The sequence below is a fragment of the Apostichopus japonicus genome, chromosome 23 (assembly GCF_037975245.1).
Source record: "Apostichopus japonicus isolate 1M-3 chromosome 23, ASM3797524v1, whole genome shotgun sequence".
In the NCBI taxonomy this organism is placed as follows: domain Eukaryota; kingdom Metazoa; phylum Echinodermata; class Holothuroidea; order Aspidochirotida; family Stichopodidae; genus Apostichopus; species Apostichopus japonicus.
The window spans coordinates 13355349-13378815 of record NC_092583.1 but is presented as its reverse complement, the minus strand read 5'-3'; the positions used below and the strand labels follow the sequence as shown (position 1 = coordinate 13378815).

General features: G+C 37.8%; 1 protein-coding gene across 7 annotated transcripts in view; it reads right to left on the bottom strand.

Moving 5' to 3' along the window:
- LOC139965097 (low-density lipoprotein receptor-related protein 2-like) overlaps positions 1-23467 on the bottom strand; it is a 98587-nt gene that overhangs the window by 59819 nt on the left and 15301 nt on the right. For 3 of the 7 annotated variants that reach the window (XM_071967327.1, XM_071967329.1, XM_071967330.1), the window contains exons 2-22: positions 23113-23211; positions 20952-21065; positions 19931-20047; positions 18335-18457; positions 17890-18009; positions 16534-16656; positions 15767-15880; positions 13749-13871; positions 12453-12584; positions 11243-11498; positions 10392-10520; positions 9796-9972; positions 8408-8640; positions 7604-7864; positions 5970-6083; positions 5386-5508; positions 3948-4070; positions 3005-3124; positions 2480-2608; positions 1931-2047; positions 436-555 (exon numbers count right to left, since the gene is read on the bottom strand). In XM_071967327.1, the coding sequence (XP_071823428.1) occupies positions 436-555; positions 1931-2047; positions 2480-2608; positions 3005-3124; positions 3948-4070; positions 5386-5508; positions 5970-6083; positions 7604-7864; positions 8408-8640; positions 9796-9972; positions 10392-10520; positions 11243-11498; positions 12453-12584; positions 13749-13871; positions 15767-15880; positions 16534-16656; positions 17890-18009; positions 18335-18457; positions 19931-20047; positions 20952-21065; positions 23113-23211 (2967 nt within the window). Of the gene's footprint in view, positions 1-435; positions 556-1930; positions 2048-2479; positions 2609-3004; positions 3125-3947; positions 4071-5385; positions 5509-5969; positions 6084-7603; positions 7865-8407; positions 8641-9795; positions 9973-10391; positions 10521-11242; positions 11499-12452; positions 12585-13748; positions 13872-15766; positions 15881-16533; positions 16657-17889; positions 18010-18334; positions 18460-19930; positions 20048-20947; positions 21066-23112; positions 23212-23467 lie in introns of all 7 variants that reach the window. The other 4 variants (XM_071967332.1, XM_071967333.1, XM_071967328.1 and 1 more) reach the window with 3 other exon arrangements.

Here is a 23467-nt window from a genome sequence, read left to right as displayed (position 1 = left end):
CTGTCACAATTTTTAAATCAGTAACTACCATTGAACTAACATAACATGTATTACTAATTCTGTTGTTGCCACCACCACTGCTACCAAGGAGGAGTTGTGATGCTGGGGCCAATTTTTTTTTATGGGTCTTGGGGATGGGAGCATTTTCCTCCATATCTAGTTACAAGGATTACCAACTTTGGAAATTTTGGATCTGCATCTGGCTACTATGACTACAGGGTATCTTAATTTTCAAGGTAGCTCATTCAAGACATTTTCTACAAGCACTTTTACTACCGACCTCTCTGAGACATTAAATGTCTAAACTGAACACTCCTCAATGCCTGGGAATAATTTGGAGAGTTAAAAATTGCTTTTGTAGACTTTTAGCAAATTATGGGATGCTATTAAAATTAGCGCCAATAACCTTTAATAGCTACAATTATTAATACTTACGACAACCGATTTCATCTGACAAGTCGGGACAGTGTGCATCTCCATCGCACATGAGTTCTTGATTGATGCAGTGACCAGAAGTTGTACACTGGAAGTAGCCAGTTTGGCAGGTGTGATTCCCTGAATTTGTGCAGGAACAATAACACATTAACATTTGTTCATTGTTAGGATGAATTTATTTTATTTATCAAATATTAGAAAAAATTAACATTCTGGCATTTGTAAATTTGTTAAAGGAATAATGAAGGCAGGGATCAAAGACAATTTATATTATTCAGTAACCTCAAAACTCTCTAAATTTGATTTTTAAGTTAACCGCCTTCTGTTGGACTGAATATGCTCACTAGGAAAATTGGCTCCTAAGGCCTAACCACAATGTACATTAAGCTGCCATTGATTACGCAAATTCCATCTTGATGACCTCAGGGGGTAACAACTCAATCGAGCAGTAGCGCTTTCTCCGTACAAATGCTGTACTAAAGCACAGTCAGTAAACAACAGCTTCATTAGAAATTCTCAACAAAAACGAAATAAATCAAAGAAGGTTCAATGGCAGGGCCGCAGCCTTATGAGTTTGATCCAATATTCACAGCAGAGGAATTACAGGCAAAGGAAAACATAAGAGTAAATAGGGAAGAAGATGATATACGGATACCTACGGAGGTGGAGTGTGTTTGAAGTTCCACGGAGTGGATAATTTTGCAAAGCATCTTTTCATCGCCAGAATTAGGCTGTTTAACAGTTAAAAACAGACCTTAAAACCATTTGCCAAAATAGAGAGGTACTAAGAGCTACCTTGTGATGAGTAACAACATCCGTGGCCATGCAAGGAACATTCAATTTGCATAAGATATGAAGTAAGCCCAAGGTTGGCAAGGCATGCTGTATGCTTAACATTACTTTCAGCCTACATTGTTGCTTCAGCGTACACTAGGCCTAGCTTCAGTGTGCTTGTTTGGCATAGCCTATGCCTTCTTCTTAACGAAAATTTAAAAAAAAAGAGAACTCTTGTTTTTTCCGTAACTATGACCTTCAGTTGCCTCTTTAATATTTTAAACTGTGTTGGGCTAATAGGAAATTGCAAGCCCTTCTAAAGTTCTAGCCCTAGCAACAGCTGAATACTTTCCACGGGGTGTCTACCACACGGAAAAATGTCTATCAGCATCACATGAATAATAGGGCCAAACATTTCCAACTCACAACATCTTTCCTCCACCCCCCTCCCACCTATCCCATGGACCACTTATCCTGTCTCTCAGTGAAGTAAGTTAACATACAGAAATAGGGTATTTAAGAAGAGGGACAAATGACTGGTATATATCATTACTAAAGACTGTAGGATTAACCTGAGCAAACAAGAGATTCCATTGAAGTTTGACAGCTGCAAAGTAATTATATCTATAGTAATATCTACCTGACTACCGATAAACAGTTTAACAGCACCCTTCCCCACACCCCCCACTCTGGGACCCACCACTTACTCCTTGATCCTTACCACAGTTCTCTTCATCATCAGCATCTTCACAGTCTGCTTCCTGATCACACAGCCGGTATCTTGTAATGCACTGGCCAGAGTTACAACGGTATTCAAACTCGGTGCAGTCTCGATATTCTGAGGGAGAATTTTAAATATGTATCATTAAGGCTTCAAATGTGAGAAAAAGGAATTGAAAACCTGAAAACAACGTAATCAGCATTTCATGTCCAAGAGATGCATTTACCTCGAACACCTGCTTTAAGTAAAGTAGTAGATTATGGTGAACAGTTATGTGCGATAAAAGCCAATTTCTGAATTCCCTGTCTGCTCTAAGTAGGTCAAGTGCCCCAGACAGAAAATATTACCCCAACTGATGGTAGAGGAGGGCCAGGGCCTCCCCCATTCATTCTTAGAAAGTAGTGAGACACCGCTTCCATTTTATGCCTCTGTCCATAACACAACAATGGACCATTTGGTCCATCGCATAACCAAATTTGATCAACCAGGGTATTATTCCCCTCCCCCTTCCCCCATTTGAAACTTCTTCCAGCATCCCTTTATGCTTACGATCAACGCAAGTGGCTCCTTCATCAGAATCATCTGGACACTCTGCCCTGAAGTTACAGAGCCAGCGATCAGGAATACAACTTCGATTATTAGCACAACGCCAATATCCCTCCTCACATGGTAGCACCTCTGCAATTGTTAAAAGAACAAAAAAATACTTGTTAGGCACTGTGTGAAAGTAAGATGCTGAAGGGGGCTGCAGCTTACTGCAGCCAGGCTGCGTAGGATGAAATCTTTTGTGCTGTGTAGTAGGAAAAACAATAGGCACTGCTGGTATAGTGTGATGATCCCTATTGTTTGATATTGATTCAGCCTTGCTGCAGGGGATTTTGCAGCTGCTCTAGCTTGTTATGTATTTTGACAAAGTGCCTTAGAATAAGTTTATCATCTTGTAAGATATCTTTTAACATAGCAAAGATTGGGTTACCTTAGTGATGCAGACAAGTTTTAATGCACCACATCTTGCCTCACAATATTTAAAATAAAAATTTCTACAGGAATGGGATTTCTTTTAAGAGAACTCACCGCAATTTTCTTCATCCGACCCGTCATAGCAATTATCTACACCGGAACATACTGCCCATGATGGAATACACCTATAGCTATTGTCACAGGAAAACCATCCTTCTTCACAGGATCTGGTATCTGCAGGCCACAACAAATTTCAACAAATTCTCATCTTTGTACAATAAAGTAGCTAGAGATTATGTAGAAAATGCTACCTTTCTAAGGGTCATTTTGAAAAGACCTTTTTATCAATCAACAAACTGTGGTATGATTTTATATCATATTAACATAGAAAAAACATAGAAAAAACATTTTTTGGGGAGCTGAACTTTCTCAAATAATTTGATGTTCCTCGAAAGATTAGTTATGAATACAACATATCTGGGTGACATTTATATATTGTTTTACGATGCGATTTTGTTTTTGAAATCTATAACGCTTCTTTAATTCTCATAGAGTGATAAAACAGAATAACTGCAATGCTTCTAGCAATAAAGAGAATTTTACTAAATTTTTTATCTGTTCATTACTTTCTCTTCATTTTTCAGTATGGCACTAACCAAAACCTGATGTACACCAGCAGGCCCATCCTGGCATCTGGGTATATGCCACAAGTAAACAATACAAAAACAACAATAGTCTACTTTTTACAACACAGAACAATAATAATTCCCTCTCCAATTCTCTTCCCCATATCTGAGGCTATTCCCACTACACTTAACACAACCCCACACACACATCTTGGTCTATACCACTATGTACCATGCAAAACAAAACGAAAAACTCCCTCCCTCTTCCATCTTCTTATCTGGGGATATCCCAATATGAGAACACCACAAACTAATAGCTTCCACCTCTACCCCTTCCCCTAGCCCGCCTCCCTGTCATACTTTTGCAACAGAACATTTATCTATTGAGTTTATAAGTCTGCTCTAAAGTTTTCATTCTTATTTTAACTTACAGCAGACATCCGGAGGTTCGTCTGTATGGTCACCGCAGTCATTATCGAGGTCACAGAACCACCAACCTGGAATACAAAGGCCATTACCACACTGAAAGAAACCAGCGGCACAATCTCTTGAACCTGGGGGAAATAAACCAAGAAAAAAAAAAATAAAACAAATATGTTAGCAAACTGCTTATCCACTTAAGAGCCTGTGTAAGAGAAATTGTAAAAGTAAGTTGGCCTGACGTTTCAATCCCAGCAGGATCTTCTTCAGAGGCTAAAATTTTGCCTCTGAAGAAGATCCTGCTAGGATCGAAACGTCAGGCCAACTTACTTATACACAAAGAAAAAAACCAATTGATTTCATCAGTGCCTCTTTCAGTAGAAAAACTCAAATTAGGAACGTCATGTCTGATGTATTTTCACTGAAAATTTTGACATTATTAATAGCCTATCTATGTGGTTACAACCATTGGATTTTATACTTCTAATTAGTGACTAATTTAATTCTACATTCTAATACAGACATATTTCTAGTATTAATGTAATGAACTTGGTTTGATTCTAAACAGGGGTGGCCGAAGAGGGTTGGGAAGTGGGGGTGGGGGGTGACATAAGCTTTGAGTGGCGGTGGGACATTGTGTGACTTTGATTTGAGAGGACAAGCCACAATGTTACCTCAAAATGTTCAGCAAATGGATCCTCTGTTCATTCCATACCACAAATTCCAGTGTTTGAATAATATTTTAACAAAAGAGCACCTTTTAATCACAAAACTGAAAAAGAAAGGGTTGTTTATATAATACCAAATGGGGCACTTGTTATTTATAAAAAGGGGCACTTTTAAGGGTTTTCACAAAACTCAAATAACATGGTCTGACAGGTACATTATCCAACCTTTATATCAGAGTGTGGTACCAAATTAGGGCAATTTCAATGCAAATTGCAGCTTAAAAATGCTGTTTAATATCTCTAAGAACTCCCAAGTTCCTCTTTCCAATTACATCAATCTACTTAATATAAGGTGACCATATATTCCTGACTGGAATCAGGGACATTTATTGCGTGACTGATATGGGGGTGGGGTGTATGGGGAGGGGGTGGAAAATTTTCAAGTGCCCAAGGCGCTTAGATGTAAAATGGTGATACTTAGAAGCACTTTTAAATCAAGTTTACTTTCGAAAATGTAGCTTTTTCCTAGATGAAATTTACTGACTTTACGAAAGAGTGCTAGGCTAGATCGATCTGAAATATATTTTAACAGTGTTTCCACTTCACACTGGCCCACCTGATATACTGGTTAGTTCCGTTCCGCGACTGCACACTTGACTAGTCTTTAAAATTATTTTACTAATAAAATGGGATATTTTCGAAATTCAGGGACAGCACACTCTAATCGGGAACTGTCCCCAAAAATCGGGGACTTCTGGTCACCTTAACTTAATATGCTCACCACAGATTATCGAGTCTTCGTCAGAACCGTCAGGGCAATCATCTAGACCGTCACAGGCCAGTCTCTCATGAATACATTGACCATTACTACATCTGAATTCCCACTGGTGACAGATTGTGTCCGCTACATTGTAAGAATTAGAAAAGTTAGGAAGTAACAATGTAACCACGAAAGATAGGTAAGAGGAAGTAGGCATCAGGGGGAAGGGGTGAGGGATTGGGGATGAGAGGAGGATGAGAAGGAAACTTGGACTCAGGAGGAAGACAGTGGGTAGAAATCTCTAAGAGCAGTAGGTCATCAGAACAGAGTAGATTGGAAGATTGCAATAGAGGCAGATGAACAGGTTCCCAATCTACTGCAAACCAAGGTCAAACAAACAGAAAGAGAAATGTACAATAATCTTCCTTACATTATCCTGGTTTACGTAGTACATTGTTCATATTTCATTATGGTCATTCAATATGGCTATTGTTTAACAATAGATGTGGGGGGGGGAAGACAAATATATGGTGGACCTAGTCCCCTCCCGCACCCATGCGGCTAAGCCACTGTTTATCAATTCCCTTTGTTTCTCCATGACTTACCACATCCCTTTTCATCACTACCATCTTCACAGTCATCTACTCCATTACAGATAAGATTTGGCAGCACACAGTTCTGATTGTCACACTGGAATGTTCTTGGATCACACTGAACATCTGTATCACAGAAAATTAAAATATTCAAGCACACATTAATGAGATGGATAAGAGGAACAATTTTCCAAAACAGAAATTTGAAGCATTGAGTGCAAAGTAGTTAATTATCTTTCATAGAAGGATTACAAAAAATTACACACATGGCAACTATATTTAACCTGACTTTTAACAAGAAAACCAAGAGGTTTTGAGATTCCTTGGCATCTAAATATTACTGTAGGTTCATTGTGTACACTTGGTTCCGACCTTTTATGAATATTAATGTAGCATCAACACAAATGTTGTTCCTTGCTATCAGCTCAAGTTTGATGAACAAATTGATATTTTAAAGAATTTGCTTTAAGCTCTACCACTCATTAATATTCATGCCCCCTCATTAATAGTATTGGGGTAGAATTCCGACTTGCAGCTGGAAGGTTAGGGGTTCGACTCCTGGCCGGGTCATACTGAAGATTTGTTGAAAATCACTCTAAGCCCCGCCCACTCATTAATATTCATGATATTAGCACCAAAATAAATAGGGATCGTCTACTCATGATGGGTAACCTATGTACCACGAATGAGATCAATCCACCTTGGGATTGCTGAGAAAACCTAATTTCAAGCTTTTTTGCGAAAAACAACACTTAGCCCCGCCCCTCATGAATAATAATGAGATTGGACAAACTGTCACCATATTCATATAGAGGACTTTCCTCTTGTACCACCAAACCAAGTTCCATGAAAATTGAACTTACGGTTGCGAAGATATTGACATTTGTTGAAAATCACTCTAAGCCCCGCCCACTCATTAATATTCATGATATTAGCACCAAAATAAATAGGGATCGTCTACTCATGATGGGTAACCTATGTACCAAGAATGAGATCAATCCACCTTGGGATTGCTGAGAAAACCTAATTTCAAGCTTTTTTGCGAAAAACAACACTTAGCCCTGCCCCTCATGAATAATAATGAGATTAGACAAACTGTTACCAAATTCATATAGGGGACTTTCCTCTTGTACCACCAAACCAAGTTCCATGAAAATTGAACTTACGGTTGCGAAGATATTGACATTTGTTGAAAATCACTCTAAGCCCCGCCCACTCATTAATATTCATGATATTAGCACCAAAATAAATAGGGATCGTCTACTCATGATGGGTAACCTATGTACCAAGAATGAGATCAATCTACCTTGGGATTGCTGAGAAAACCTAATTTCAAGCTTGGCGTCACACACACACAGACACACGCACACACACATACACACGCAGTCATGACCGCATAGATTCCTACGGCTAACGCAAAGGAATCAATAAAATGGAAGTTTGGAGGCCAAAAAATTTCTTGCAGCTCTGGTATTTGTCCTTAGAAAATGAGAACAATACACTTCTTTCTCCCATATTTTCCTGGTCTCCCAACAGCCCCTGGGCCCAGGATTGTAGCCCCCCCCCATAATTCCACTCCCCCATTCTTTCCACGCATGTTTGTTTAATACAGAGTACCAGACTGATAGGGATTAAAATATACAAACCACAATTCAAGTTCCCGGCTTCATCTGAGCCATCTGCGCAGTCGGTTTGACCATCACACTTCCAGTACGCAGGAATACATTTAGAATTATCTGCACATTTGAAGTGCTGATAGGTGTTGTCACATGTAGCGTTACAAGTTTTATTATCGGATTCAAGGACGAACAGGTCTGGGCAAGCACATGTGTATGCCTTGCCACCGTAGGCGATCAAGCAGAGGTGAGAACAACCACCATTGTTTGTACCACATGGATTTTCAGTAGCTGGTTTAAAAAATTAAAAATAAAGTTTGTAAGCCTCCAATAAATATTCACTTCTAAACTGGTTAATGGAAATATAAGCACCAGAACTTGTCATGAAATTAACAAGAAAGAAATAATCGTTCCTTTGGTTTGTTTGCCCCATGCTCATAAAAAGTATATAGATATATATATATATATATCTATATATGTATATATATACATACATACACACACATTTCTGAATATTCATTTCTTCTGACAACCACAAATGATTTCCAGTAGGTTCAGTATCATGGTTGATTGATAAAGGAAGGCAACATATTACAAAGCAGGAGAAGTCTTGTCTGAGACAGCTAGCTTGTGTGGCTTTCAGAAGTATGACCTTCCTTTTAATACTGGTTTTGCACCACTGGACATAACATTTAGTAAGTCATGGCATATCGGAGATCAAACTTGTTTTCACCGTTCTAGATTTTCCGATCAGCACCATTGCCATTTAAAATAAATACATATCTTTTTGTTCATAATCTTAAAGAATCCAAAGTATTACATATTTCAGAATACCTTGGGTTTGCTGAGATGGATGGAAAATTTGGATCTCGTAAGGCCGCACACCAAGCTCCAGAACTTTCTCGTAATCTTGACCAGTAAATTTTTTAGCTCTGTGAATCGATGGAAAATTCCACTCTGTCCAGTATATCCAGTCTTCAAAGAGAGCGATGTCAAACGGATGTGAAGTACTTTCAGCAGGTAAACCAGATAAGATGAACATATTGCTACCATCAAAATCAGCGTAACTGTCAAATCAAAAGAAGGGCGGTAAAACAAGATTAAGAAACAGTTGACATAACTTGAAAAAGATCTGTGGGGCTCTGGGAATTCTGAGTTTGGAGGAGTTAGCATGGGGGCACCAACAGTATAAGGAGGGGCACAATGTTTGTGTCCTGTAACTTGAGGTTTTGTAAACATGGTGGTGGCACAAATGGGGGAGGGGGGGGGGGCACTGTAGTCTGAATCGGGGAACTCCCCCATGCCATAGTCTGGCTATGAACCTGCATTGAAAAGTCAATTTATTCAGACTTCTCTGGGCATCTATCTGGCAAGAATAATGAGAGGAGGTATTAAGGCAGTGCCATTTCCAGTTTCTTTGGCAAAGAGATCCTATCAATATTTTGAGAGAGAAGACATTTGACTAGGAGGACCATTTGTCATCCTTCCTCTCTCTGAATCGTTGTTGGTTATTCCATATATTCGAGGATGTAAGAAAAGTAGAGATGAAAATAGAGAGTTTTCTACCACAACTTGTTCAGTCATATTACCCCAACAAAATTCCATGAAGCAGCAGCTTAAGCTATTAAAACTCAGTCAAATATTGCCAATAAATTTGTAGGGTGCTTCAAAAGATGCTATAATACTAATATTATTGATCCCCCTCCCCTCAACCTCTTTTTGAAGTCTTCACTTTCTTAAATCAAGTATATTATGAAAATATGAGAATACACTATTCCTTTCCCCAAATTTGTCTGCGACCGTTACTTGAATCAGACCCCAGTGAATGTAGCCAACCTTGACCCACTCGAACTGGTCAGGCCTTGTGTCCGGCAATCTATTAAAATATCTAATATGAGGCTTCATGAACCAAGGACAATCAGTTACTTAACATTTAACAACAGTAAAAAAAAAATTAAATTCACTGCATTAAATGCATCTACAAACTGTTTGGATGTAAACAAAGTTGTTAGGAAGTTCAGGTTGTACTAGCAAATATCAGATGAACATAGTATGTACTGAAAATGACATACCTTACATGCTTCACTATCCACAGTAGCTTGAGTCAAATGACACATCACTGTTCTGACACAATTAACTGAGGAAAGATATTGTTTTTGATGAAAGAAAATGACAACAGTTTATTGGTAATTTGTCTCTGATAGCTCAACATAGCTACTTACGCAAGGTAGTTTAAGTGAGAGTCCGTCCAGAAGAGCCTGTGTGACGTGAAATCGATACTCAAGCTGTTAGGCCAGACGATTCTTGAGTCTTGGATTCTGCCGTTTTCGATCTCTTTGCCATCTGTTGCTATTCTTCCGATATAGGCATCAAATCCCCAATCAGAGAAGAACAAAACCCTGAAAAGAGTTTTGTTTTGTTTTTGTTAAAAATAAACATACAGTTATGAAACATCAAATATACATTTCTTTAAAAAAAACACATTTACTTCTGTTTTGCTCCGAATATTGTTTTTCATCTCCACTGAACAGAAATCCAATCATTTTTACAAGATTTGTTTGTAACACTTTCTGTGACTCCAGTTACTATATCATTATTAACAACACTGTAAATTATAAATTTTAGATGCATTGTGGCATTATTCTAGAACAGTAAAAGCACTGTCAAATGTGGCTCCAGTTATGACATCTTCCAACACTATGAATAAATTTGACTCCACTAATGGCTTTAAATGAACAGTGACTAAAATTTACACTGGTAACAACACTGCTACCTGAAATTGTGACTGAAGAGAAAATATCAGAGAAAAACATTGTACCCCCTAAATGGATGGACAGCAACACCTCTTGGTTCAAAAAGTCCCTCGCTCACGATGGTTTTCTGGTAAGTGCCATCAAGTTCTGCAACGACTAGGGTGTCACTGTCAGCAGCAACATAATAGAGTTTTCTACAAATCATGGAAGAGTAAAAGATCATCATTTCATTCTTCACCAGACATCATTTTAAGATTTCATTAAGAAATAACAGGGAAACTCTCTATTATATCAGTTGATAAGATAAGATTGCAGATATTTCATTATTGTTGTATTTGTTTTGCTTTCTTCCTGCACATTTGCACTTGTTGTCCTGTTCCCATTGTGCTACCTGCTTTTCTAGATACTGAACTCTACTTGTTAATGTAATCAAATCACCTAATGTAACCGAAATATCAACTCATACTCAAAATAATCTCTTTTCTGTAACACGTCATAAAACTGTTCACGGCAAGTTACTTCTCCAAGAATTATTGTTATCATATTTTTGCACAACCTTTCACCTGAGCATTTGTGTGTAGCCAAGAAAGCTACGCAAAATTTTGTTTCTTATTTAAAGTGCCAACGAGATTTCAGAAAAGGGGACCTGGGCCTGCCTTTGAGATTAAATGGAAGTTCCAACAAGCTGTGTCAAGTTTACACTCCCTGACATGTGCATTTTATATTCTGGAAGCATCAAACTTACACTTATAAATTTTTACTTGCCTAAATACATTATTTCATAGCTTACAAATTAGTTTTCTTAGACTTTGCTCATGAACACTTTCATTACATTTTAGCAAAATGGTTGATCAAGCATCAGGAAGAAAGAAATAAATATTCTTCATCCAATCAGTGAGAGAAAGACTAGTAGTACCTTCCAATCCAGTCCACAGCTAACCCTTCCCCACCTGGTATTTCATCAATTATGGTCTCCCTTTCGGTACCATTAATGTTTAATCGCTCAAGTTTGCCACTGACGACATCGAGGGTATATAGTTTCTTATCTTGATAGTCATAATCAAAACCTACGACCACTTCAAATTCATCATCGATAATGTTGTACTCATTGTGGTCAAAGCTCAGACTGCGGACGTAATGACGGTTGGTGAAGAAGATGACTGGATCCACGCCTGAAAAGGAGGTAAAATGTCATATTAACAAGATCTTCAGGAGACACTAGTGCAAAAGAATACCATTCCCTTATTTACAGAGATTTCAACAATACTCTCACTTCCCAACCCCCCCCCTCCCCCCTCAATAAAATGAGATCCACTGGCCTCCATAAACATGCTTTAAAATACTGTTTCATATCTTCTTGCCTTAAGGTCACAACATCTTTATAGCCTTGAAAAGTCCATTTCTGTTCAAAAGAGGCACCAACACATATATGTATGATCTAAACATTGTTGTTGCCATTAACCATATAGCTTACTTTTCAGCGTTTGGGAGTAGAATAGGTGGGATGGGAGATGGGGTGGGAAAGAAATACTACACAATTGTGTTAAAGTTAAGTACGTACTGGTGAGGAGTGAAATTTGCTTTATTTTCAGTAGGAAAACATACAGTCTTTACAGAAATATTACATAATCTACATTATGATATTACATATCCTCTGAGATATTACTTAAACTATATAGTCACATTGCATTACCTAAAGTGATATTTACATTATAGATATTAAATAACGTTATCTACAGTGGCAGGCCTACCTACAGTGATGTTGCATAATCTACATGAAATTACACTTGAGACAGTGGCAATACATTATTCATAGTGTTATTACATTATCTAGTGATATTAAAATACCATACAGTAATAATTAGTCTGGAAGGACTAGCTGGCTTAAATCTGCTGGTACTTATAGGGAACCATTGACAAATCACTACTTTTGAGATATATTTACTGTGATATTACAATACCTACAGTCATATTATATTTCCTCTAGTGGTACTACATTCTCTGTAGTATACATAAGGGATACCTTTTATATTCACAGGGAGGACTATAGCTGGCTTAAATCAGCTGATACTTATATTACACCATTGATAAATCACTAATTATAGTACTTATTTTATACAGCCTACCTGATCTATCTTTGCATGTACTGTTATCATGGGACAACAAAAAGTTGTGCACACAGTGACATGTATAGGATCCATTAGTGTTTTTACAAAACTGGCTGCATACCCAGGGCGTAACTTCACATTCGTTAATATCTGCAAAAAACAAAACAAAAATATCAATGACTAAACACACAACCAGTAACTACGCCTCTGTTTTACCTTACCTGGTGATCTCATGGGATTCAACTTTGACTTGCTCTTTGTTTAGATTATATGTGTACCACATGTGAGTGAAGCTTTGGTATATATTCATTTTCAATTAAATCCAGCGTTATTATAGATCAAATCTTTGACAAAATTCTGCAGGTCGCCCGAACTTCATATTGTTCGTTTCTAAGTTTTGTCCAGCATATTGCCCAAAATAAAGCAATTTTTTGAGACGAATATCTTGTTCAGAACTGTGTCAAAATGAAAAGCTGCAGCAGCTGCAAACTTCCCTGCAGCAAGGCTGAATAAATATCAGGCAATAGAGATTCTCAATAGAGATCTTTGGCAGACCAGCAGTCCCTGTTGTGTGAAACTGCAAGGCAAAAAAAGGTTTATTTCCTATGCAGCCTGGAAACAAAAATGTGCAAGATCCTGTCTTGTATTCATACAAAACTGACAAACTCTCCAAAACATTGGGACTCTTTCTTGTATCTTTACACCTCCCCTCCCCCTGTCCAACACACCCTCCAAGGTACCCTGCAGTACCTCTACTAGTGTGATCACACATCAAATTTTGGACTGCTTTTATTCAGCAACAGGGATGAGACTGAGCAGGGGAAAAAAAATCTGAAATTTATCGATCGCCGTCCTGGGGGAGGGGGTGTCCCCCTCCCATTTAGAAATTTTTTGTCAGGTAAGGAGGGCTTAGATACAAAATGGTGGACTCTAGATGGAATCTATCACATCACGTAACTCGCCAAGAAAGTGTGGAATTTCTGCTTGTATAATTTATCCATTAGCTTTTTTGAACCAAAAAAAGGTTTTTTTGCTTGCTTTGTGCTACTTGATTCCACCACTGGTCAAATTCGGTGTTCCTTCCCTTCACAGTCCAGCATGTTCGGGGGGGAAAAAAAAAAAATTAAATCAAAAAAATAATAAAAAACGTGAATTACGAGAAAAAACGCGAAAATGAAAAAAAAAAATCGGAAATCCGCGTTTCCGCAGAAGAGTCTCATGCCTGCAGCAATCTGTTGTGACAAATGTCCCACAAAATATAAATAAATAAAATAAAATAACAACAATGCTCTTAAGATCAAAGTATGCACTTACCGACACAGCTTGTTTGGTCTTCACTGAGGACATACCCTCTCTCACAACCGCATTGGTATTTTGCGGTGCCTGGAATAGTTACACAGTTATTGGGATCTGGGCAACTGCTGCAGTCGCTCATATCTGTTCACATAATTAAACATATATTTAAAACATATTACAGCAGTACTTGCCTTCACTACACAGAATTGTCTCCTTAAAATTGTTCCTCCCATACTACCACCTTCACTGTTACCCCCTCCTCCTTCCTCCATGAGGAACCAGTATGACTGATGTGCCACCCCTCCAGGTTGCAACAACATCCAATAATATTAATCATAACTTTTAGGGTGTGTTCCAATGACCAATGCCATGTTCAGTTTTTTGTTGATAATTTTCATATTTAATAAACAAAAAAGTGACTTGTACATTTCATTATTTGCTTCCAATAACTGGTCATTTACATTGCTTTGTGTATACACCATTAAGGTCTACGGACATCTAGCCAATTTACCCCATGTTCAGTACATTTGTTATGTGTGATAATCTCATTCAAAATCTGTTAAATTTTTCGAAAAGCCCTTTTTGTTTCCAAGATACACACATTTGATAGTTTTGACAAATCTGGAGAAACTCTCAAATATTTAATATGTGCAACTATGACGTAGAGTGTTGTGCTCATCATAATTTCTTATTGTAGCCCTCAATAAGTTAACCCCTAATTACAAGCCCACATATGTCATTTGAATAATGTGATGTTCCTCTTTTCAAAGAAAACAATAAAATATGTCAAAAAATAATGCTGTAGGCCCATAAACTTATGTTCAGTGTTCTTGAAAGGTTGTAAAAACAAAGGAATTTAACATAACAGCGAAATAAGGCAGTCACTCCCTTACATCAACAATGTACATACAGGGATGTAAGTGCAGCCCAAAAAAAAAACCGGAAAAATATTCGGAGACCCCAGGTGAATGCCGTCCTAACACATCCTACTCCTAGCTCTGACTACTTACACACTATCGTTACTGTACAGTATGTTAGGCTAGCTTAGAAGTATTAGCGCTAACACATCCTACCCCTAGTTCTTACTACTTACACACTATCGTTATGTTAGGCTAGCTCAAAGTTACGAATACGTCGCAGCGAACTACGGAATAAAAAACAGTCTCACATTCGAATGCGATCACAAATATCGACCTTCATATGCGTATCCCGTAGATTTCCGCCGCTCACAAATATCACAAGCGTTAATTCAAAACTTATGTCGAGCACCAGCAGTTACGAAGATATTAATTAGCAGTCAAATCAACATGAATTAGGCAAGGTTTTTCAACGACAGAAATGAGCTATAGCGATTTGATGTTCGCACACGTACGCAACGATATTCACATGGCACAATGTTGTACAGTGCAATGCGATGATGCGAAACTGGAAATGGTATTTTGAGTGATCGATGAGTGAAAATTGAAGTTAGCTTGCTGCAACGGGCCAGGCATTTTTGCCGCGTTGTGTCTTTGATATTCGAACAATTTTGTGGAACTTTATTGGAATTAAAAAAAAACGGATTTCCGTAAAAATACGGAAGACTTATTGGAATTAAAAAAAAAACCGGATTTCCGTAAAAATCCGGAAGACTTACATCCCTGGTACATATAATTAGCTAAATGTTTATTCAAAAATGAAACCAGAACTAAAGAAAATACTTGTTAAATGGTCAATCTTTGATGGGAGTTGCAGCTAATTTCACAATTTCTAATGCCTATTAAAGTGACTAGGACAATGTTGTCCCAAGGTGTCCTTCTCCCTTTAACAAAAGGGCCCTCTTTAATTATAAAATAGAGGTAAATTTTTTATACTTAAAGGGGCACTTTTAAAGTTGGAAAGTTGCCATAGGAAAACAATATACAAGCATGAAAAAAACAAATCTTTTCTGCATTTTGATATGTGAAATTTCAACCAAACATATCATTTTCTTTTTACAAACCAGTACATCATAACCTAAAGTATAACTGAGAATTTGTTAAAATTGTCTTACTTACCACACATTTGTTCATCTGAGTTGTCAGAGCAATCGGCTTGGCCATTACACGTCTGAGATAATACAACGCAACTGACGTTTCCACTGACACATTCAAACTGAAACTCTGTGCATCCTATTGTTACGAAACAGAAACAGGGAAGACAATGGACCACCTTGTGGTGAGAAAGAGAGAAAGGGGAAATGTCCCCTGTCTCTCTTTCATTGGTGGATCTGCTTTTCAAGCATCCTTTACATTCAGAAAGTTATTGGAGAGGAGGTTATAGGATTATTCAATACAGTGTGGACACTTTTCTCTGACCGATGTTATCCTTTCTTGGGAAGTGTAAAACCCTTTCCTATCATACATGTTTCTTTCTTTTGCATAACAGTAATTTTAGTTTTAAAAGTAGTCCACTAAATATGTCAAACATAATTTTACAAAAAATAGGAAACTAAAGACCCAAACTACAAAAGCTATAACTGAAAAACAAAGAATTTAATCATTGTTAGAAAAATCGAGCATAGGGTTTAAAAAGGGGAAGAATGATTTATGTAGATAATGGTTTCAGAAAACAAATTAGTATCAAAATAGTAGATTTGTAGATAAGTGAGGTTTGTTTTTAACAGAAATATAGTAGTAATATTGCATTGAAATTAATTTGTACTGAAACATAAATTCACAGGATGAAGGTTCCTTTGAATTATTGATTAATGATTACTACCGAAAACTTCGCAACAATCATCTATTATCAGGAAGAATGAAATTCATTTCATATTTCCTCTTACGGCATAAATATTCTGTTTCGTCGCTGCCATCTTGACAGTCATTTGAGCCATCGCACATCAGGTCTCGTGAAATGCATTTTCCGTTTCCACAGCTAAATTCTTCCTCGGTACAATCGGGATAGGCTGTGAATGCAAAAAGAAAATAAACTTCATATAAATATAGCCATGCTCGCTTTGTGAGTACACATATCTCCCTTTTATGTTGCAATATTTACATGTATGTTAGCACTTAGTTGTGACAGTGAGATCAATACACAGGATTTCAATGAAGGGGAGGGACTGGGGTGGAGGGGATGTAACTTTCTGTTGACTAATGTAGATAAGGGCAGGTACCTTCATGGAAGGGCATCCTAGGGCTGTAGGAGTGATTTGACTCTTCCTAACTGAACTTTTTATGAACACCCCCTTCTTCTCTCCCCTTCCCCCACCTTCCCCCCTCCACCTTTCTCACGCAACTTTGCACACTACACTGATTAGTGATTTCAACTTTGCTGACATGCTAAGTTCATTTGTATTGGTTTTGATATTTTTAACTGAATTGCTCTTTTTTTCGTTCTGATGGAGAGAACAAATATTACGATACATTAATAAGACAAATCTCATATTGCAGCAACCCATATATACATATGTACTTGCATATGCAAACAGAACGACACAGTCACCATCACTAACCACTGATGACGACGACAATGATACTTATTATAAGTCCAATGAGGGTAGCACGTGTATAAGTGAGTTTTTAAGACGCTTTGAAAATTGTCTATGGTAGGGGCATTCCTAATGTGGGTTGGAGGAATGTTCCAGAGTTTGCGGCCCGCAGATTGAAAAGAACGCTCACCATATGATAAATAAATCTTCTACTCAACTTATGATCTGTAGTCACAATAGCAATAAAAATAATAATGAAAACTGATGTGTTTTTTGTACTGCACTTCTACGTTTCATCCGTTCTTTGTCTGTTAATAATCCAGTGAGCAATAGCAATAACCAGAGATGAACGGAGAAATACAGTATGACAAACGCATACAGAACGAACAAAACGCATGAGAAACTGATAAAACAGAAGCTTGACGGATTAGTAACGAATAAAGTAACGACCAGTGCTCGTTTAGGTCACATGCATACTGTGATTGTGTCATGCAATTGTTATTACAGGACAGTTTTTGATGTAAACTGCAGCAAACTGCCTTTTATCATTCCAGAAAACACTTCCTGATCAGTGGTAGTCTTAAGCCGTTGCAGACTGCCCTACTATACACAATTTTCCACTAAGAAGTGTTGGAGTTGAGTCGGATCGGGCATGATCAGTCAGGCAGTGTGCCACAGGCTTTAGAATCTTCATCAAGTTATACTCACAACACATGCTGCCTTCATCACCCCCTTCGGGGCAATCATCTTCATGATTACATCGTAAATCAAAATCTATGCAGGTACCGCCTACACATGGAATTTGATCCTCAGGACAGGTGTTATCAGCTGAGAAATTAAAAAAAAAGTAACAAAATATAAAAAGTATACTCCCCATTTTGTAAAATTATTGGTTTGTTTTTTCTTTCACATTAATGATTGGCTGCCTGAAGCTTTGTCTCTACACACTGTTGTATCAAATTGTCATGAGCGTCTTTTTTATGTATGTCGGCACAATACCACTGTTTGTTGTTATTATTATTTGTTTTTATTTTAAGTTCATCCAAAGGAAATCTTACAACCCTTGTAAAACCTTCTTCCACCTTGGAACCTTTAAAGTAGTTTCATCTACCTGCTGAAATCAATATGTAAAAGGCAAAATTTATCAACTCACAACAGAATAATTCATCTGAGTCATCCTGACAGTCGGCTATTCCATCGCATTCCCAAAAAAAGAAAATACATTTGGGTGTTCCACTTCTGCATTCAAAGTCAAAAAATGAACATTGAATTTCTTCTAAAGGGAAATAAAAACAAAAATAATGAAAAAAAATGTTGATTATATAGAGTAATCATTTCTCATTACTATAAATTGCCAAAATTAGTCTATTTCTTCCACTGATGGTTGCATATAAATGGTTTGTGCTTCATCGTATGGAAACTTTTAGGTGTCATCAAAATGTACAAGTTATTTCTGTAAATTTAGTAACCATTTCCAACAAAATAAGCTGACAAAAATGGTTATTTAGCAAATGTCATCAATTAAACAACTCCATCGAGATGATATGATGATCACTTCAATCTCGTCAGTTCAACACGTTTGCAACAAATGTTTGATTACATTCGCATCAGATTGTCATATTTTCCTAAATTTTAGAGCAAAATGATGAATTGCAGCAAAATTGCAGAGAAACGATTTCCATATTATCATCAATAAAAACTTAATTGGGTAGTCATACATATTTCCTTTCAAACAATCTTCTTGGTTTCATATTCGATGTTTCATTGGCATCAACTGTGATTAGACACTACTTCAAAAGTAGGATGTTGAGAGGTTGCAGCATCCTGCAGCCAGGCTGCGTAGGATGAAATCTTTTACGCTGTGCAGTTTTATACAATTGGAACTGCTTGTCTCCGAAATAATCTCTTTTGTTTTATAATGATTCATCCTTGCTGCAGGGGATTTTGCAGCTGCTGCAGCTTATCTTTTGACACAGTGCCTTACCCAACTGTAGTGTACTGAAATTCACTGTAAAAGATTAAAGGTGAAGGCATTCCCAAGTTTGCTGTAATTTCAAAGTGACAAATCTATAGATGCATTGTAAATCTGTAACTAAGCAAATGTTTCATTTGGTTGTTTGTAAATGTATAGTGAGCTGAAAGGACATTTTTTGCCAGATGAGTCAATTAAGCAAACAATGGGGTAACATTTTACAGATTATTCTTGGCCTCAGCAGCTGCAAGAAGGCACCATTAAGTTTGCTAGAAACAATCATCCAGCACATTGCAGTGTGAAGATGTTGAAAAAATTATGCCAAACTTAAACCCTATTTGGGTTCTCTGTTTCTCTTTTTATTTCTTAGTGAACTTCATAGTTGATGGAGGGACCCTCCAATCCCCTCAGCTTCGCTGGTGGTGGGTGTAATCTTCCAACCTCCTAAAACAATTAGGACTTTTGAACGTACAGAGTAAAACCCCACATGGTGTACAGTGTAGGACTTCTTTAGAGCTGATATGCAAAGATCAGCGCTGTGCAAACTTTTAGCCTACAATCCTGGATCTTCCATGAGGGGTGAGCAGTGACCCTCCAGATCCCTCCCCTCAGGTTCATTGAGCACAGAATGCATGAAAACTAACTATAGGCTCCGGACACATCCACTTTGGGTCATAATCCACAGATTGTGGACAGTCCACCTAGATTAACAGCTGCATCATAGTATGAACAATGGAAGAACAAACTTATACATTTATTAAAGTGAATCTGCCGTACCACCACATTCTTCTTCATCAGAGTCATCAGAACAATCGGAAAAGCCATCACAGATCCAGAAGTCTGGGATGCAATTTCCATTACCACATGTAAACTGACTTGATGAACACGTCACATCTGTCGGAAAAAATGATATGTTTACTATTTATAGCCAAACACATATGCCTTGTTCATACCTGGTATTAGCAAGTGGGATCTAATACCACAGGGACCATCAATGTGGTAGTGTGAACACCCATACTCAGGATCAGACTCTGCAATCCTGACCCCCCCCCCTCCTTCCAAACTTTAAGGAAAGATTCTGATCCTGTGAGATCAAGATAGTAGTGTGAGGCTCGCAGGATTACCTGAACTAAGATCTCCAGTTACTTGCCCTTGTCACTTCTAAATAATTACAGACTGGTGTCATTGCACTATAAGTACTATTAATATAATTAGTTTAATTAACCAAGGGGTAACATTTTACAGAATATTCTTGGCTTCAGCAGCTGCAAGAAGGCACCATTAAATTTGCTAGAGAGAATCATCCAGGACATTGCAGTGTTTCTCATTTGATTTCTTAGTGAACTTCATAGTTGATGGACGGACCCTCCAATCCCCTCAGCTTGGCTTGGCAACTTCACTATATACTTTTAAACAAACAGATACAAGATTGCCTGGTGGTGGGTGTAATCTTCCAACCTCCTAAACCAATTAGGACTTGTGAACGTACAGAGTAAAACCCCACATGGTGGACAGTGTAGAAGGACTTCTTTAGAGCCGATATGCAAATATCAACTCTGTGCAAACTTTTAGCCTACAATCCTGGATCTTCCATGAGGGGTGAGCAGTGACCCTCCAGATCCCACCCCTCAGTGTCATTGAGCACAGAATGCATGAAAACTAACTATAGGCTCCGGACACATCCACTTTGAATTCACACTCCACAGATTGTAGACAGTCCACCTAGATAAACAGCTGCATCATAGTATGAACAATGGAAGAACAAACTTATATATTTATTAAAGTGAATCTGCCGTACCACATTCTTCTTCATCAGAGTCATCAGAACAATCGGAAAAGCCATCACAGATATAGAAGTCTGGGATGCAATTTCCATTACCACATGTAAACTGACTTGATGAACACGTCCCATCTGTCGGAAAAAATGATATAAATGTTTACTATTTATAGCCAAACACATAAGCCTTGTTCATACCTGGTATTAGCAAGTGGGATCTAATACCACAGGGACCATCAATGTGGTTATGTGAACACCCATACTCAGGATCAGACTCTGCAATCCTGAACCCCCCCATCCCCCCCCCCTCCAAACTTTAAGGAGAGATTCTGATCCTGTGAGATCAAGATAGTAGTGTTAGGCTTGCAGGATTACCCGAACTAAGATCTCCAGTTACTTGCCCTTGACACTTCTTCATAATTACAGATTGGTGTCATTGCACTATCCATGGTAGTACTATTAATAGCTAATTGATTTGAAAGAAGATGCAAAAAGAATTCAACAGTATAGCAAATAGCTGATTTAGCTATGGTTCACCTAAATGATAAGGAGTGATTTTATTTATCTGTTGATAGTATAGAGGAATAAAGTTCTTGACCATCTGCAGAACAAGACTGAACAGATTGCTGAATTAGTTTGCACACTTCCCTAGCCCATGTTCACTTTTCACCAATCGAAGTAGCTGAATAGCACAAGTTGCATGTTATTTATACAGGGTTGAGTGGGGGTGGGGTGGCAGCTGCAGTTTAGCAATGTGTTTCTTGTTTCTTTCGTCAGTAGTTTGCAACCTCAAGATCCTCGGCATGTATTGTAGGAATGACATTCAAAAAGAACGCCAGATGTATTTAACTGCTCATCATGTTCATGCACAATCGCTGAAGCGATGACAGTGTGTTTGCTTTTTCAGTTTTGTTAGAATAATAATAATCGTAGAGAGCTCCTAAGATTTAAATTAGTGTGCACATTCTAATATGAAAGTGTTGCTGCTGAATACCGATTACAGATGATGTTGCCCTAACAACACAATACACAGTACACACCTGAAGTCAATATTTTGTAGGTTAATCTCTTAAGTCTCGTACTGTAGCTAATGCACAGCAATGGTGTGTAACAGTGATACAACAGCTGAACCATCGACCAAGACAGTGTGTTCAGCAATCATTGATGAGATTCTCAAAATGAAGAATGTTTAGATGCAACTTACAAGGCCTGGGAAGTGCCATTTCCTGCAATCTGAGAAGCAATTTGGGCAAAACTTTTCTTGGTACACTATGCGCCAACCGATGGTGGCACTCCACTCTGATATTGTCATGATGATCCCTTCTGGGAAATCCTCCCCCCCCACTACCCCCACCCACCTAAAAATTCCATAAAAAAGGCCCTGACCTCAACTGCACCCATAGGGGTTCTACCCAGGCTACAGCCCTGTTATCACTGTCAAATACTGCTACACAACATGGTGCTACTCCATAGAAATAAAATTTCTACCAAAGGGCAGGAAAAATTGGAAAGTTACCCTGTGATTATCAAGCAGAGTGTATTCATATACTTTGGCATAAACAGACTCCACCAAAATGAAAAGGTGTAAAGTTTACACCTCCATATGGAAATGGAATAATGTTTATCTCTTACAGTGCAGTTCATGTTATGTTGCTCCATGGAGAACTGATTCATTACCCACATCTGTTTGTAACTGCAAGGACAAGATTAAGAACAAACCATCCATCCCTTTGGTAGCCCATGTCGTACCTGTAAAACATTTGTAGGAGACATGCAGATATCGCATATGTTCCAATAATCCTTACTACTGCATTTGCTTGTAGTGTACGTAGCATATGGCGGTATCATGAATCAAATGATTTCATTCGTAAAACAGGATTTCCTAAACAAGAAATGAAACGACCAATTCCAAAATTTGGCAAACTAACCACTGTGAGAGATTCTGGACTGTGATTTAAATCTTTAAAGTTGGATCATAAAGTTGAAACAAACAATGATTGTCCTTTATTGTATGATAGAGGGGGGGGGGGGCGGGAGGGGGGAATGGGAAAGATCATGATTCTAAATACAAGAACACTATTAAGGTGGCAATTCCCATGTTACTATCATTCAACTGCTAGTGCAAATATTCCCAATGCAATGAAAATATAAAATAATGAAAATATAATAATATTTATCTAACCACCACAATCAGCTTCATCTTCTCCATCAAGGCAATCCACAAAACCATCACACTCCCAATAAGCTGGAATACAGGAGCCAGTGTTACATTGGAAACAGCCTGTAAGTGATCAAAAAGAAACTTGTAAGAAACTTATACTATGAATATTCATCATTATAATATATCAATATTCATCATTATAATATGATGAATATTCACCATGCACCTGTTTTTGACTTACTATATGAGTAAGGTTACTCTACTTCCATATATGAGCACAATTTACATCTATTCATATGCCAGTTAAGAGTCACAACTTGAAAAAGAATATTGCAAAGAAATTGTGATAACATTTAAAAATAAATATTAATTTTCA